At 41.7% G+C, this 19,313-nt stretch overlaps 1 protein-coding gene across 1 annotated transcript in view; it reads right to left on the minus strand.

The window, feature by feature from the left end:
- The window catches only part of ep400 (E1A binding protein p400), a 146,007-nt gene extending 127,304 nt beyond the window's left edge, over window positions 1–18,703 (minus strand). The window contains 2 exon segments of the mRNA XM_052031815.1: window positions 6,203–7,590; window positions 18,327–18,703. Coding sequence (XP_051887775.1) covers window positions 6,203–7,561 — 1,359 coding nt within the window. The 5' untranslated portion in view covers window positions 7,562–7,590; window positions 18,327–18,703.
- Between the last annotated feature and the right edge of the window lie 610 nt (window positions 18,704–19,313).

Here is a 19,313-nt window from a genome sequence, read left to right on the forward strand (position 1 = left end):
ACTGATTACAAAAAATGGTCTGGGAATTTCAGCATCAAAATACTCCTAAAATTGATTCAACAAAAATGAATCTAAAGTTACACAGTTCACACTGAATGCTCATATGGAAATCATTTCTTTTATGAAATTCCTATTGCTTTATTCCAAATACAACTCCAATTCAGATTAAGTATCTGTCTCCCATTTGATCCATCTTCCATTTTACACTTTTGATAAGCCAAAAGCTGTCTTTCAAAAGAGAATGAAATAAATGTGTATTTCAAAAGCACCTTCCATTTCCCTAGGTCATCACAATGCACAACTGCAATAGCCAGCATACAACACCAAGGTCCCGGCAATAGTAAGTGAATGAAAGAGAGCAAATTAGTCTATTTCTGATAGTGCTGGTTAAGGAAGCAATGTGGACAGGACAACAGGAAAACTCCCGTGCTCTTCAAAAAGTGCCTTGTAACATTATGCTGAACATAATTTAGGAATTTTTTGGGCACCTGGATCACACAAATCACACAACATTATGAACATAGAACACTACAGCACAGTACAAGCCCTTCAGCCCACGATGTTGTGCCAACATTTTATCCTGCTCTAAGATCTATCTAACTCTTCCCTCCCACATACCCCTCCAGTTTTCTATCATTCATGTGTTTATCTAAGAGTCTCTTGAATGTCCCTAATGTATCTGCCTCCACCACCTCTGCCGACAGTGCATTCCACGCACCCACCACTCTATGTAAAAAAAACTAACCTCCAACATCCCCCAATACCTTCCTCCAATCACTTTAAAATTATGTCCTCTCGTGTTAGCCATTGTCGCCTGGGAAAAAGTCTCTGACTATCCACTCAATCTGTACCTCTATCAGGTTACCTCTCATCCTCCTTCTTTCCAAAGAGAAAAGCCCTAGCTCACTCAACCTGTCCTCATAAGACATGCTCTCCAATCCAGGCAACATCCTAGTAAATCTCCTTTGCACCCTCTCTAAAGCTTCCACATCCTTCCTATAATGAGGTGACCAGAACTGGACACAATAGTCCAAGTGCGGTCTAACCAGAGTTTTATTATGCCCTGGCTACCTTACAGAAAAAGTTTACACATGACAACACAGAAGAAAAAAAATCAATTCCTGATTCTACAGAAATCTGCCATGGTTCTATAGAGAGAAAAATAAAATAAAACTGCAGATGCCAAAAGCCTGAAATAAAAACAGAAAATGCTGAAAACTCAATACATCAGGTCTTTGGAGAGTAACAGAGAATGAACATTTCTGGTCAAAGACCTTTCTTCAGACTGGGAAAGAAGAGAAAACAAGTTAATTTAAAGTTGCAGAGAGTTTGGGAGAGGGATGGATAGAATGAAGGAAGGTCTGACAGAGTGAGGTCAAGGTTGATGTCTGGGTAAGCTGTTGATGAAGTAAACCAGTTGAGTGATTATTGAGGGCAGTTAAAGAGAGATAATATCAATAAAGAAACTTAAAATCTGTGAGATGAGGACAGACAGGGAGAAAAAAACCATCGTAATGCAAACTGTTAAGCAGGTCAGACCATGTTAATAGAGAAATAGACAGATGAACTCACGACAGCAGAATTGGCCAGTTTTGATACAAAGAAATAGTTACTAGAAGATGGCAACATGCCCAGATGAAAGACGAGTTGCTGTTCCCCCACAGCTAACGTTGAGCCTCATTATAACAATGCAGGCAACTACAAACAGTTAGCACAGACCGGGAGTGTTCCCCAAAATGGTCACCCAATCTGCATTCGGTTTTTCCAGTGTAGAAGAGACCACATTGTGAGCACCAAATGCAGTACAGTACACATTGAAAGAAGTACAAGTGATTGTTGCTTCATCTGGAATTGTTTGGTACGTGGATGGTGGGAAGGGAAGAGGTAAAGTATGGGTGTCGTTGCTGATAACAACTGAACTCTGACAACTTGCACTCATTTCTTTAATTAAGAAAGTATAATTACTTGTGCACCAAAACAGTTCGGCCCATCACCAAACTATTTTAAAGTTTCAACAAAGAGTTGTCTTTTTAAAAAGATGTTGACTAATTAAAATCTTTGGGCACTTTAGGATCCCTCATTTGCATACATAAAATATCAATCATGTTACATTAATATAGGTGTTAATAACCAATAGAAACTACATGTTAGTGGCCAATAATATCTCAGTGTCAGTTAGTAAAGTAATTGTCCAATAGTTAGTGTGTGCCTTGCAATCCTTTGTTTGCATCCTTATCTTGTCTTGGTGTGCCTGGTGGCCTCGGCTCCCATGCAGTACAAAGAGGACCTTGCTCAGCAAGGGTGACTGCAGACTGTCTGCAAACCATCTCTGCCTGCACACTATCTTAACCCTTGCCTTGCCACAGCATCCACACAGGTATTGCATCTCCTGTCATTGTATGCGAAAGCAATAGAGTAAAAGCTAGAGGTGGAAGAGCAAACTAGAGAGTCATGAAGGGAAGACTGTCTGCATTCAGTGGATCATCCTTCCCAATTTCTGCAACCTTCAGCAAAATTCTATCACCAGACAGTCTTCACCAGAGACTCATGGGATGGAGAGCAAGAACCGAGCAACTGTATACTTGCTGTCTAGGAGAGGGGGTGAGAACAGAGGCACAGGAAATACATCAAATATAGTCTAGGGTTCTGTCAACTATGGTAGGGGACAGTTCAAGAAGACAGAAGATATCTCAGAGGCACTTGTGGGGAAAGTCTTATCATTGGAGCAGATAGGATGGCAAGACTTATCACCTTATCTGCTTAAACTTAAAATTCTCACCCGTGTTCAGATCCTTCCATGACTTTGCTTCGCCCCAACTCCAACAGCCTCCAGCCCTACAATCCTTCAGGCTCCCTTCATTCCTCCAGTTCCTAACTCTATTGCTTTCCTAATATTATTCATCTCAATATTGGTGGCCGTTTTCAGTAATCTATGCTCCAAACATTGGAGTTCTTCTTAAAATTCATTCTGGTAGAGACATGGTGCAGACACAACAAGCTGAATACTCTCCTTCTGTGTGGTTACCATTTGATGAAAAATCTTCTTAAGACAAATTTAAAATTTTAGCTTTTGTGGAAGTTACAGCCAAAAAGGCAATGATTATATCCAGAGTATGGACAATCATGGGCTCAGCTTATTGGTCACTCAAAGATAAGAACAAAGGAAAATTAATTTCAAATTATCTTCGTGCTCATAAAGAAGGCTTCACCTTCAAGTATTACTTAATTATGCTGTAAATTGCTTATAATACCTGGGAACAGTGACAATTTAGACATTGACGTAAACTATCTCAAACACAATACTGATAAAGGGTTAACCCGGTTTCTCTTTCCACAGATGCTGCCTGACCTGCTGAGTGTTTCCAGCATCTGTGGTTCTTTGGATTTTCAAATACAAGAGTGCTTGCTTTGTAATCCTAACCCCACATTTTAATTCTACTAAACTTTACATGAAATTATGTTCTATGATGACATTTACATCCTTTACACTAATACTCTCCTGCATGAACTACCCAACGTGACACTGAGATCCACATTCTCAACACGTGATGGACAAAATTCTGAATGTACAATATGACTTCTTACTGACTATTTTATGTTCATGGGTTAAGTGAAAACACTTGCTTCAATTGTCAAAACCTTTCATTAATTTTAAGCATCGCTCATTAGGTCGCTGCTCGGCCTTCTTTTTGGAATAAATAACAACTATTCCAACAAGTTATTGTGGGCCTTGGCCAAGGATTACACAGCAACTGAGTTTCTGTCTAATCCACAGTTCAACTCTGTGTATTTTATATAAGTGTAAGAAATTTGAGAATGCCATTCAGTGTTTTGAACGTGTTCAACAATTCAACTTGACCAAGGCTGATCACGTGCTTCAAATTCACTTTCTAATTCCCATTTACTTTGATTTCCTCAGCACCCAAGAAATTATTGATCTCAGCCTTGAATATATCTAAAGACAGCATATGGGGTAGAGATTTCCAAAAATTCACATTTCTCCGACTCTTTCCTCATGTCTTACAATTCTAAGTTCTGCAACCCAAAGAGCAGCTCTCCTATCTTTCCTGTCAGTCCCACTTAAGAGTATTTCATTGTTTATTGAGACCACCTACCTTTTTTTTAAAAAAAACTCAAGCCAGGATAATCTTACTCAATTTGACTTCACAGGAAAACACCCTCATCCCAATAATTAGCACTGCTGCAATTAGGCCATGGTATACTGTAAACCATTGCCAGTCATTTAGCCTGTCATAAAATGACACTCCTTACCCATCAACATTATACAAATCATTGGTTCCAAGGCTGCAGCTATTTCCAGAGGCAAAACCAACAACTCTACGGTATCTAAAATATCCCTCTAGTTTCTGCTCACTAAGCAATGTGCCCATTGTGCTATCCACAAACGTAGGTACGGAAAGTTGCTCAATGAATGCTTGGTTAAATTGCAAATTCCAACAAAGGGTGTAATGTTACACTTTAAAAATCCCCCTCTTCCCAATCCCCGTGATTTTCACACACATTACTTTGTTGGAGATTCAACATATTTAACCCAAGCATTATAAATAGCTGCTTTGAAACTTAGCAGAAACAATCTTCTATTCCAAATAAAAAGCATAAAAAGTATGAAATTTATAAATGTTCACATCAGCTTACAAAAGAAATAAGTAAAATCATATTAGGCAACTGACCGTCATGACCCAGGTTACAACTTTGCTCCATTTCAGTGCTTATAAAATATGTAATATGCATTGTGGAAATGAAGATCATTTCTGCCAACATGCCAAATCGGACTTTCTCAATAGTTGAAATGCATTCAAAAATTATCAGCTGATGCAGGAGTTAGCTCTCACATTTTCTGACAAAACCACACACACACACACACATTCACACATTGTCAATATGAAGTAAAGCCATTTCTTGGTCACTGGTTCTGCCAAGATAGGTAAGGCTTCCCAGTAGTCAAAATCAGTAGAGACTATAAATCAAACTGAAACTCGTGGTTTAAAGGACCCAATAAACTAACACTGAAAAGTTTAGCTTTTTCCTCCCATATATTATTATTCCCCAAATTAAGCATCAAGAAGTGTAGGATAAGAACCAGGTGGTGTACAATATCCCAAGCTAGCCTTAGAAAGCGTAACACCAAGTGGAACTGCAGAACATTCCTGGCTTTCCTTTGACCCATGAACAGAAAACCAACATTCTAGGTGATGATGGATCATGTTGAAATGTGGCTAAATAGAGATCATTGAGAGGCTGGGTGGCAAAAGGAAGAACATATTCAAAGATATATGGAAAGGGACCATGCAAACCAACTGTTTTTCAACCATCTTCACCAACTTACAATTCTATACACAATGTAAATGGGAAAAAATCCCATTAGTATTCAAGGGTGAGAATTTTTTTAATAATACAACACATCTCTAGTCCACAACTAACTCCATTTATTCTGGATGACCATTGGAATAATGGTTTCAGAATTTTTTCTTCCAAAGTTGTCCATACAAAGTTCTGATTTAGTTTAAAACTGTACATTACTCCTATTAGATTCTGTACACAAAGTCATATTAATTACCTTAAATGAATTTGATCTATTTTAGAAACTGTAACAGTTTAAAATCATATTAATTACTAAATACTGAAACAATGATCAGTTTGCCATGCAGAAAATTTACAAGCAAAATGCCATTCTTAACATTTGGAGTTGTTAACTGAGAAAATAAATCATAACTTAGCACAGAACCTTTGGACTTTGGTTGAAACATTCAATAATAAATGGAGATACTACATTCAAAAACAGGGGAGAGGGATGGAAGAATGAGAGTTTGACATGAAAGTCATACCAAGATGAAAACGACCAGTGCAGCTCCTACATAAAGCTAGATGGGCTGAGATTCCCACTCATGTGTTAAATGCAGGCTGGATTGTGCCTGTTAATGCCCAGAGACACAAAACTTGAGTATATTTCATAATTTACAGGGATTGTTTGCAAAGATTTACAAAGATAACCCGGTTCTACTTGAAGCTTTAAATAACTCCAAGTTTCATCTGCCTTGAAGATCAGTAGAAAAACTTTTTTGCCAATGCGGAATTTGAGGCTACCCTGGACAAGCAGATGCAAACACTTTCTCAGCCTGTACTTGCCACAATGCAGGAAGTATGAACGGTACTTGCATTAAACAGCAAATAGTATTTTTACCTCATCATTGATGACCTCAGATTGCTCCTCCTCCTCCTCTTCTTCAAGGTCCAAATCGCTTTGCTTCAGATATGCCAACAAGGCCATACAGGGTTTCCTTCTGAATGCCAAGTAGTCCATCATATTTCCCTGACAGTGCTGAAGGAAGAAAAGTTCAATCAAGTAATCCTTAAATGTCTCCCTCAGAGTCTCCATTTGAGCAAGGTGGTGCTCCAAACACTGCTTTCTCATTTGAGAAACCTCTGGAGTAGCAGGTGGAATTTCTTCCAACTTCTTTGGTTGTTTCCTCACAACTGGGATGCAAGTGGTGGTGGGTGTAAGACACGGCGGTGCCAAGCCCTGAGCTACAGCATTCCGAGATGGGCTAGAAGGAGGCGGCGGTGATGTTATTCCAAAAGTTGATGGCCCTACCACTCCTGTGGTCAAGGATACAGGTGTCCTTTCATAATTTACAGGCCTGGCCATCTGCTGACCATGAAGAACTTGCTGCTGTTGCTGTATCAGCTGTCCTTGTATGATGCTGCTAATCTGCGGAGGCAGGTTCGACGTGGTGATGTGGCTTGGGCTGGGCAAGGGCTGCATAGCACCACTAGCCACCGGGCTCTGAGGGCCAAGGTGATGAATGGTTCCACCAGTCTGGGAGTGTGGCTGTGAGAGTCTACGTTCCCGTGATACAGAAACTGATGTGGCAGCTGTCGTCAACTGCACCTGCCCGCCAACACTTGAAGTGATCTGAGTAAGACCAGATGGATCTTGGTATACAAAGTGCCCAGCACTCGATGGGCTGAGGTTAAGCTGCCTGACCAGCACGTTGGCATCCACAAATCCTCGGGTTGGGCTCTGATTGCACATACTCAATCCCGTAGCTGTTGCCCCTGTCCGCTGCACACCCTGTAACATTGATGCAGGGCTGTGCTGTGTGGGACTCTGCGGCTGCACTTGAGGCAAAGGAGAAGTGACTTGAATATATGATGGGGATCCATGATCAAACCGCCTTTGCTGCCCCACAGCCTGAGAACTGTACTGGAAACTTGGGGATGCTGGGTTTTGAATTGGAAGGGGGGCCAACGTGATCTGCTGATTCCCGGCCATCACCTGGCTTACATTCTGCAGCGTGATGTTGACGTTCTGGGCAGACACTGGACTCCGGTTCATGATAAGCTGTTGCAGCTGATAACTTGGGGACTGTGGCCCAGAAGGACTGGCCACAGTGTGTGGCACTGGGCTGAGAGCTGGAGCAAACGGCGTGACAGGAGAATGGGGTAATGCAGTCTGTTCATCTCCCTCGGCGCCAGTATACGACTTGGATCTCTGCAGTGGGCGCTGTATATTTTGTGGACCACTGCCATGGTGCATCATCACCAAAACTCTCTTGGATGAGTGCTACCCTAGAAGAAAAAGATGGTTTATTTTTATCTAATATAACCAATTACAAAAATAAAACATTAATTCTATTTCAAAAATAATTAATAAAAAATATGAAAATACATTTTAAATATCAAATGCAAAATTCATACATTTCCACAGTAAACATTAAAGGAATTCTGCACTTCCTACTAAATCTGATGTAGTCATTTGAGTTTATCTACCCAAATTATCCACAGGAAATTTTTTTACAATCTGACAACCTAACTTTGTTCTCTGCATGTATACTCTGATTAGCTGTTATCATACTGCCTTCTATGGGCTGGCTCTATGGAAATTAGCAATCCTGAATCCAAGAAGTGACTTTGTTTCCTATGAAGTATATAACTGACAGTAACTCAGCAGGCCAGGCAGCATCCATGGAGAAAAGCAGGTAGTCAACCTTTCAGGTCAGGACCCTTCTTCAGGACTGAAGATCAGAAAAGGCAAAGCCCAATATATAGGAGGGAAAAGCAGAGCAGTGATAGATGGACAAAAGAGGGGAGGTGGGGTGGGCACAGGGAGGTGATAAATAGATGCAGGTAAGAGATGGTGATAGGCAGATGCAGGGGAGGGGAGAGCAGATCCACCGGGGGATGGGTCAAAGGTAAGAAGAAAGAGGAAAAAAAAGGGCTAGGAAAGGGAAGAAGAGAAAAGAAGCAGCATGGGGGGGGGGGGGGGTTACCTAAACTGGGAGAATTCGATATTCATTCCGTTAGGCTGCAAGATTCCAAGACAGAAATGAGGTGCTGTTCCTCCAGTTTGCGCTTGGAATTCTCCTGTTCTCCGGGCAGTGGAGGAGGCCGAGGACTGACATATCAGTGATAGTGTGGGAGGCAGAGTTGAAGCGACTGGCCTTTTCAGTAACTATTCCATGTTGTTTCAAGTGCTTATCTAAATGCTTAAACATTATGAGACCACATGCCTCCACCATCCCCTCAGGCAGCAAGTTCCCTCTGGATGAAAAAAATTCTTCCTCAAATCCTCTTTAATTGTCCTGTACCTGACCTTAAATGTGTGCCCTCTGGTCATAGAAACCTCCGCTAAGAAGAAAGGTTTCTGCTATGCCCCTCATAATTAAGTACATCCCCCTCGGGGATTGACTCCAAAGAAAACAAAGTCAGCCTATCCAGTCCCTACACATAGCCGAAATGTTCTGTCCCAGGCAATATTCTGCTAAATCTCTTCTATACTTGCTGCAGTGCAAACACATCTTTCCTACAGTGTGGTAACAAGAAATAAACACCGTACTCCAGCTGTGGCTTTAACTAACATTTTATATAGTTGTACCATAACCTCCCTGCCCTGGCTAATGTTACAATTAAAGGGGTTGATGTCAATTAGTAAAACAAAGGATAGGAATAAAAGCTACTGCCCACAATCAACTCCGGTACCATTATTACACAAAGAGAGTATAATGCAACGGCAACTCTGAATTTATTGTTGGGATTTCAGTGGGTTACAATCAAGCTGTCATGCCTACCATATGCAAACACAAAATGTTAGTTGCAATTTTAAGTCAAGCCAAAGGGATCAATAGAAATGTTATTTGAATGACACAATGATCTGAACTATTACAACACTCAGGTGTGAGTCATGCTTCAAAATGTTTTAAAGTGGACAGACAAGGACAACATTTACAGCACTTAAACAGCCATTCAGTCCTATGGATTCTTTACCTACGTATGCTCCCCACTGGACAACTCCCATTCCAAGATCACTTAACTCTTGTCATCCTTCTAGCTAGCCGTGGAGAAGTAAAAGGACTGAAGAGTTGGAATCAGAGCTAAGCCAAAGGTTTATAAAGAGCTACCTTGCCTTTCAGTAGTAGAGCAAAGATCAACGAGTTGTTTAGTGTTGTATATTTGGAGAGAACATACGGTGAATCAAGGATCAAAGTGACCAAGGCTGAGTGGAGATTTCAAGTTGAGGATTAAATTGAATGGAGTACAAGGATTAGGTCTAAATATGTGAAAGGCTGTAAGGGCCAGACAGCGAGAATGACACTTTAAAGAAATGACCATCATTTCAGTTTTTCCAGTACGTACTATAGAACATTTAATGTCATTTTAATAAGCCATGACATTCCAACAGTGAAGTGTGCTACCAAGAATTTTAATGTAATGGGCTGTATCAATCTCATTTTAAACATTAATGCAAGAGCAAAGTGATTTGCAAAAAGAAAGTGCCCTTGGCCATCATGCCTGTATCTTTCCATAAAAGATTTACATGCCTAGCACAGGTTCAACTAATCCATTTCATTTTGTTAGGAAAGATTCTACCTACTTCCTACTACGATGCTCAAATAAAATTCAAACACCACGATCACCATCAGTTACCCAAGATGTTTCTGATAGTTCTTTTTGTTTTAAGAAAGCGTACTTGCATTGTATTCATAAACATTTGCACCCTTTCTGAACTTTATGACCACGGTGGTACACGATTTTCAGAGAAAAATAAAATTAAAATCTATTTATATACTGTAACTTACATCCCTATCCAGTAAATGAAGTACTTGCAATCAGTTGTAGTTGAAGAAAAATGAAAGTAAACATGCACAGTAAGCTCACACAAACAGCAATTTGATGATGACTGGTTGCATCATGGTCTGGGACGGCAATTCAAATGTGCAGGAACGCAAGAAGCTGCAGAGAGTAGTGGACTCTGTCCGATACATCAGGGGCACATCCTTCCCCACCAGCAATAATACTTGCACGAGACACCGCCTCAAGAAAGCAACATCTATCAAAGAAATCCAGCATCCAGGCTGTGCCATCTTCTCGCAGCTACCATCAGGCAGGACGTACAGAAGCCTGAAGTCCCACACCACCAGGTTCAGGAACAGCTACTTCCCTTCAACCATTCGGTTCTCGAACCAACCAATTTGAACAACCCTAATCACTACCTCAGTATAGCAACACTATGACCACTTTGATCACTCTGCACTACAATGAACTTTTCTGTTTTAATTGTGTTCTTTCTTGTAAAAATTGTGTAAAATGCATATTTAATTTATGTTTTTCTTGTGAATGTTGATTGTGTGATGCTCTGTGCCTGTGATGCTGCTGCAAGTAAGTTTTTATTGCACCTGTACATACAGGTACTTGTGCATATAACAATAAACCTCACTTTAATCAAGTAATCTGTTGTAATGATGTGGATGAAAGGTAAACAGCACACCCACAACACTAAGAAAAACTCCCAAGCTCTTCTTTGAAATAGGAACATAAGAAAATAGGAGAAGTAGGCTACTTGGCCCTTCCAAGCCTGCTCCACCATTCAATACAATCATGGTTGATCTGCTACAGGCCTCATCTCCTCTTCTGTGCCAGTTCCCCATTACCCTCAATCCCCAATCTTTCAAAAATGTATCTACTTCCTCTTTAAATACCTCAAATGAATTATTAGCTAGTGAGCCTCCAGAACCCTCCAGGGTGGAGAATTCCCCTTAGTTTTAAACGACTATCCCCTTATCCTGTAATTATGCCCCTTGTTTGAGTTCCTTCGACTAATGGAAACATTTAACATCCAACCTGTCATACCTTTCAGATTTTATATGTTTCAATAAGACGACCCCTCATTCTTCTAAACTCCAAAGAATACAGATCTAATTTCTTTAGCCACTTGTGACAGGACAACTTCCACATCCCAGGAATTAGCCTGTTCAATCTCGTCTGTCTCCACTACTGGTATATTGTTTTTTCAATAAGGTGACCATAACTGTACACAGTACTCCAGGTGTGGCCTCACCAGTACCCTGTACAATTGAGACAATACCTCGCTATCTCTAAACTCCAGCCCTCATGCAGTGAATACCAACATGCATTTGCCTGTTATCTTGTGCAATTTGTGCGCAAGAACACCTAGATCTCTCTGTACTTTGCTCATCTGCAATCGTAATCCATTAAGGTAATCATCTGACTTTAGATTGCTCTTACCAAAATGCATGAACTCGCATTGAATTCCATTTGTCAAGTTTCTGCCTGTTCACTCAACCTATTTATATCCTGTTGCAGACTTAAAATATCCTCATCATAACATGCCTTCCCATCTGTTTTCGTATCATCGGCAAAATTGGATAACTTACACTCCACTCCTCTTCCAGGTCATTAATAGAAACAGTAAATAACTGAGGACCAAGAAATAATTCTTGAGGCACTTCACTAGTTACATCCTTCCAGCCTGAAAAGGACCCCTATAGTCTGATTCTGTCTTCAATTCATGCTAGCTAGCACACTTCCCCCTCTTACACTGTGCACCAGCCGTTTGTGGCCTCTTCTCAAATGCCTTCTGGAAATCCAAATACTACAGCTAAGGTTGCTTTGTATCAACTCTGCTTGTGCCATGCTCAAAGAACTCTAATAGATTTGTTAAACATGATCTACCTTTCATAAAACCACATCGACTTGGTTTAATTTAAGTTGGGGACACTGGTTATGGACCTTGGCTGTTCATCCTCAAACTGTCCAGAAGTCTACCATGTTGTGATCACTACTCCCTAGGCAATACTTTTGTTAATCTTACCTCATTACACACGACTACCCTCCTCGCTATCAATACCGCTAATTTTCTGTTAGGTACAAACTTACTAATTATTCCTCCTGCATTCATATCCAAATTAATGTATATAATAAACTGTAGGTCCCAGCACCAAACCCTCTGGTACAACACTGGTCACAGGCTTGCAATCACAAAACAAACCACCACCATCACCTCCTACCTAGCATTACCAAGCCAATTTTGGATCCAATTTGCCAATTTTCTCTGGATCCCTTGGGCTTTAACCTTGTGGAACAATTTCCCCTATGTGACTTTGTTAAAAGCCTTACTAAATTTCATGCAGACCATATCAGCTACATTGCCATCATCAATACAGTTTATTAATTCTTCAAAATATTCAATCAAATCACTTAGTCAAGATCTGCCCCGAACAAGCCCATGTTATCTCTGATTAATCCCTGCCTTTCCCAGTATAGAATAATCCCGTCCCTCAGAATATTTTTCCAATAATTTCCCTATGACTGATGTTAGACTCGCAGATTTGTATCAATACCTGACATCCCTACTGGTCTTCTTGAATAAAGATACCACATTTACTGTTCTCCAGCTCCTCACTTGGCCAAGCAGACCTCCAGCCCACCCCATTTCCAGTCCCAATCATGCTCCAGCAACCCCCCTCCCCCCCCCCCAACTCTTGCCTACCCTCCCTTCTGCACTCTGACCCCTCTGCCTGCCCATGTTTCAGCATCCTATTCCTAGTCTCACTCTGCCCCACCACACCTCTACCAGCTGTGCTCCTGCTGCTCCACTCCCAGTGGTAGAGATGTTGTGCCCAGTCATTTACTGAGACTTGATGGTTAAGGCAGAAAAAGACATCATGAGGCCAACAAAGGAAGACATCAGTGATGAAATTCACCATCAACCTCAAAGCACCAACACAGCTTTTGGCTGCCTGAGGAAAAGTGTGTGAAGGTCACCATTGCAAACCCAGCACAAGGTTCATGGTCTATAGTACAGCAATAATCTATGCCATACTGCATGCTCCTGAGACTGGAACCACTTATAGTAGGCATCTCAAAGCACTGGAGAGATATCACCTCAACAGTGTCTCTGCAAAATCCACTAGCAAGATAAGTCTCCCCGTGACTGCATGACTTTCCTCCGGGTGTTCCGGTTTCCTCCCACATTCCAAAGACATACAGCTTAGAAAGTTGTGAGCATGCTATGTTGGCGCCGGAAGCGTGGCAACACTTGCAGGCTGCCCCCAAAACATTCTTCACAAAAAGATGCATTTCACTATGTGTTTCAATGTACATGTGACTAATAAAGAAATCTTGTATATAAAAAAACTAACATCAGTTTCCTCTCCCAGCCTAACATCCCCAGCAATGAGGCCTGAATTACAATCAGTTGGTTCTGCTGGACAGGACACATCATTCACATACCCGACACATAAAGGAAGCATTCAATTCTAAGCGTGCTCACAGGAAGAGATTACCAGGTAGAGAGAGAAAAAGATTCAGGAATGTTTCCAAAACCTCACTGAAAATATGCAACATCCCCACAAATTCCTGGAAATCGCTAGCCCACAACAGCTAAAAGTGAAGGATGAGGTGCATTTGGGTCCATGTATAAGGAACACACAGAAACTTAGTGAAAGGACCACATCACCTGATGATACAAAGATAGTGGATTAGTAGTTGTGAGGAGAACACAAACTACATGAAACACAGAAAGACAGCACACATTTACAGCGAGTAACTATCAAGGCTAATGGAATGTTGGCCTTTCTTGCAATGGGTGTGCTGTATAAAAGGGATGTTTTGATGGAAGTTTTGCAGGATGCTCATGAGACCTCAGCTGAATTACTGTGCACAGCTTTGATCTCTATATTGAAGGAGAGATAGATTTGCATTGGAAGCAGTGCCCAGGTTAACTAGATTGACAAATGAAGAAAGGCTGAACAGATTTTAACACATATTAATTGAAATTTAGAAGAATGAGAAGTGATCTTACTGATGTTTGCATCCGAGGATCCTAAAAATAGTGGCCATAGAGATAATGGATGCAGTGATGTAATCTTCCAAAAATCCTTAGATTCTGGAGAGGTGTCAGAGGATTGGAAAACTGCCAATTGCTTACGCAAAAAGTGGATAACTGTAGACCTGTTCTTGGAAAAATGTTAGGATCTATTGTTAAGGAGGTAATAACAATCAAAAAGAATCACCATGGCTTCATAGAGGGGAAAAATCACATCTAATAAATTGATTAGAGTTCTTTGAGAAAGCATTAGACAGGGTGGATAGAGAGAAACAAGCTGATGAAATATATTTGGATTTTCAAAAGGCTTTCAATAAAGTACCACACAAGAGGTTACTTTACAATGATAAGGGCTCGTGGTGTTGGAAGTAGTATTTTAGTATGGATAGAGGATTAACTAACTAGCAGGAAGCAAGAGATAAGGGAGTCATGTTCAGGTTGACAACCAGTAACCAGTGGAGTGCCTCAGTAACTCAGTGCTGAGAGCTCAAAGGAAGCTGATGTACAGTAGCCAGATTTGCAGATGATACAAAATTTGGGGGAGGGAGGTCAAGTTGTATCTTTATGCTTGTATTATGCTCACAAGTGAATCTTTAAAATTCTTTACCCCCAGAGAGCTGTTGAAGTGGAGTCAATTAATATATTGAGCAAGAGCAGACAGATTTTTCAACTATAAAGGAATAGGAAGAGCACTGGAAAGTGGTGATGAGGTCAAGACTGGATTAGCCATAATCAGGTTGACTGGCCTACTTCTGCTCCTGCTTCTTATGGCTCTTAAGTTGCTCCAAACTACCCACCCAGCCAAGCATGCCCTGCCTCATCTGTATCAAAGTTTGAAGGTCCCACATTGGCCTTGTCAGTTCTTCAGAAACCACAGAACTGAAGTGAAAACCAGTCATCCTCAATCCCAAGAGACCACCAGAGAATAGGCCTGACTCATGGACTTCCCTTAGTTTCAGCAGGAGTGGAAGAATTACCATGCACATTGCTTACAGCACAAGCAAAAAACTTTAAAAATTATTCAGAGAATGTGTTTTTGGCCATAGGTTTTAAGTTAAGGCAACCACAATGCACTAAACAAATTGGCACTGAAGGATTAAAGACACTATAACAAACACAGAAACAGGAAGCTATTAACTCATAGGTGTTGTTCTAGCTTTGATTTCACTATCCTACATGTGGTACTGCCCAGAGTTGCCAATTCTTCACTTACTGTACTAGGGAGCAACAAATACCCACATCTAATCTTAATTAATAAGCAAATGGAGAAGCAAAACTCAATCTGAAAGAGATCAACAAACTTTGCTTCAATCATCTGACTTGTTCTGATGCAACTGCCTCAATACTTTCCTCATTGTGATAAATATCAATCATTTAGCAAAATGATTTTGCTGATACTGAACATTTTGCTCTGCATGCTAAGTGTCAATTTAGATGAAGTTCTTGCACACTACTTTTGGTTCCTTTACCTTGAAGACAGAAGAGATTCACCAGACTTAATATGGTGTTAAATTACAAGGCAAAGCTTAACCAAATTGTCCTCCTACTCCTTGAAGTGATCAAAGTTATTTAATAAGGTAGATACAAAGAAATTGTTGGGGAAATTACAAATGTGGATATATATAATCACAGTCAGACCATTTGGGGGAAGGTAGGGATGAAGTTAGGAAGTGACAAAATGAGCGAGAGAAATTTGGAACTCTTTACTCCACTTCCTGTAAATGAATAAGAATTTTCAAAGTGAAAATGAATACATTGCAGGAAATAAGACAGAGAAGACACAAGTAAATAGAGAGAAGGGACAGATCATCCATGATCAAACCAATTGCCAGATTGGGCTTGAGGAGCTAATGACCAACTTGCTATGTCCCACCCAGGTTCAATCCTGACTTCGGGTCCCATGTGTGTGGAGTTTGCATATTCTCCCAGAGACCAAATGACATGCAGGCTGATTGGTCACTGTAAGTTGCTCCTGATATGTAGGGGAGTGGTAGAATCTGGGAAGATGAGAATATGAGAATTAAAAAAAAAGGATCAAAGTAGGATTAGTATATACAAGTGGTTGATGGTTGGCACAAACGGTGGGCTAAAATACCTGTTTCTGTGCTGTATCCCCCTGTGACTCTTATAACTGTATTTCCCTGAAAGTGCACAAATTCACCAACAAACAGGTTAGGAGGAAAACAGATCAGATATTACTGTAAGCAACACAGCTTGGTTTCTTTAACTGTTAAACTAAATGACAAAATCCATCAATGACTTCAAACCCATAGAACTAACTACTTTACATGATAAGATATCTTGTACAATAAGATTTGGAAACTGTGCCCTGTAAAGTCCAAATCATTAGATATATGAAGTTGAAAGTTGATGGTGCTTTTACAGGAACTCTAGATCTCTCAATCTACGTTGTCGTGGCCCTTGCACCTTATTTATCAACCTGCACTGCACTTTCGCTGCAACTGTAACACTATATTCTACGTTCTGTCATTGCTTTTCCCTTTGTATAACCTCGATGCAATGTACAAAATCAAACAAGATTTCAGAGGGTTGTAGACTCTGCCAGCTCCATCATGAGCACAACGCTCCCACCATCGAGGACAACTTCAAAAGGCAGTGTCTCAAGAAGGCGGCATCCATCATTAAGGACCTTCACCATCCGGGACATGCCCTCTTCATTTACTACCATCAGGGAGGAGGTACAGGAGCCTGAAGACCCACACTCAATATTACAGGGACAGCTTCTTCCCCTCCGCCATCAGATTCTGAACGGTCTACAAACACAACCTCATCATTCCTCCTTTGCACTACTTATTTTTGTAACTTATAGTAATTTTTATGTCTTACACTGTACTGCTGCCACAAGACAAAAAATTTCACAACCTATGTCAGTGATAATAAACCTGATTCTGTTTTGGAATGATCTGTATAGATGGCATGCAAAACAAAGTTTTTCCACTACAAATTGGTTTATTATTGTCACATGTACCAAGGTACAGTGAAAAAAATTGCCTTGCATATCATTCATACAGACCAATTCATTACCACAGTGCATTGAGGTAGTACAAGGGAAAATAACAGAATGCAGAATGAAGTGTCACAGTTACAGAGAAAGTGCAGTGCAGGCAGACAATAAGGCGCAAGGTCATAATGAGGTAGATTGTGAGGTCAAGAGTCCACCTTATTTCGGTAAAAGTTCCTAGGAGTGAACATCACCAATAGCCTGTCCTGGTCAAATCATGTAGATGCCACAGCCAAGAAAGCTCACCAGTGCCAATACTTCCTCAAGAGGCTAAAGAAATTTGGTTTGTCCCCTTTGACTCTCACCAACTTTTATTGATGGACAATAGAAAGCATCCTATCTGGATGTATCATGGCTTGGTACAGCAACTGCTCTGCCCAGGACCACAAGAAACTTCAGAGGGTTGTGGATACAGCCCAGCGATTACGGACACCAGCCTCCCCTCCATGGACTCTACCTTTACCTCTCGCTGCCTTGGTGAAGCAGCCAGCATAATCAAAGACCCCACCCACCTGGGTCATTCTCTCTTCTCTTCCATCAGGTAGAAGATACAGGAGCCTGAGGGCACGTACCACCAGACTTAAGGACAGCTTCTACCCCACTGCGATAAGACTATTGAACGGTTCCCTTATATGGTGAGATGGACTCTGACCTCACGATCCATTTTGTTGTGACTTTGCACCTTATTGCACTGCACTTTCTCTGTAGCTGTGACACTTTGTACTGGTTTTACCTGTACTACATTAATGCACTCTGTACTAACTCAATGTAACTGCACTGTGTAATGAATTGACCTGTACGGTTTGTAAGACAAGTTTGTCACTGTACCTCGGTACAAGTGACAATAATAAATCAATACATGTGACTTTGGCGTAAAACATAGATCAGTTAAACTGCAATGCCCACAATATAAATATATTTTATCTGCACCGATACACACAATGCAGCATTTATAATAGCGATGTGTCATTAAAGGCAGAGGCCAGCAGCACAGGTGAGCCAGCCGGCGCCCTCCGCTCGCACCTGCCCCGGAGCTGGTGAGTGGGGAGGGGGCGCGCACACGCTGTAACCCCGCCCCCTCCCACCAACCGCGCGCGTCCCCGCGGGGGCCCCCCGCGCATGCGCAGCGGCCTGGCGCCGGACCCGCCGCCCGCTTACCCGATTCTCCTTTCACAGCGGCTGCCGGAGCCGCGCCGCCATCGGGCGCGGCCTCCCGCCCTCTCCCCGTCCCAGCCGCCGCTGATGGACCGCAGAGGGCACCACGGCCCCCCGCCCCGTCGGACGAAGAAGTAAAATCGAGGCTCGGCAGGGAGGCGGGCCGCTCGGCCGGACAGACAACCGACTAGACTCCACCATCAAACATGGCGTCCGGCCCTCCGCCAGCCTCTCTACTCACCGGAAGTCAAGTCCGACGCGCACGACGTCCCGGCCGCGCAGGGCACAGATTGACGTCCCAGTCGCCCAATCAACGAAAGCCGACTGAAGGAGGGCGGGACCATTCCATCCCGCCTCCAGCTGTGCCATCCTTAAAGGGGCAGCGCACCACATGCCCTGACAGCAGCTGGATGCAGATTCTAATAAACTATTGCAATCTGAAATAAAATAGGAAACGCTGAAAACACAACGCATTTTTGGAAAGAGACACAGAGTTAACGTTTTGGGTCCAAGACCTGAATGTTGGGTTTATCTCAACAGATTGAAGTCTGCAGGAAGGCAAAACTAGTAAAGAACTGATAAACTTTAAAACAAAACGAAATATCTAGGAAATGTTTGAAACAGCAGGTTAGGCAACGTCCATGGCAATGAAAAAGGGTTGACATTTCAGTCAAAAGAAATTGTGAGAAATAGGAGCAGGAGTTGGCTGTTTGTCCCATCATGAGATCATACCTGATCGTCCACCGCAACAACATTCTCCTGCCCTTAGTTCCTTCTAATTTTTAGAAATCAATCAATCTCTATTTGGATTCATGCAATGACTGACCCTCCAGAGCCAACCATTGTACAGAATTCCAAAGACTCATCATTTTCCGGGTGAAGAAATTTCTCCTACCTTTTTCAAATTCATCTTTGGACTCTGGGCTTTACTGGCAAGGTGAATATTTATTGTCCATAGATAGTTGCCCTTGAGAAGGTGGCAGTGAGTTG

This window comes from Pristis pectinata, chromosome 17, assembly GCF_009764475.1.
Source record: "Pristis pectinata isolate sPriPec2 chromosome 17, sPriPec2.1.pri, whole genome shotgun sequence".
NCBI classification, from domain to species: Eukaryota; Metazoa; Chordata; class Chondrichthyes; order Rhinopristiformes; family Pristidae; genus Pristis; species Pristis pectinata.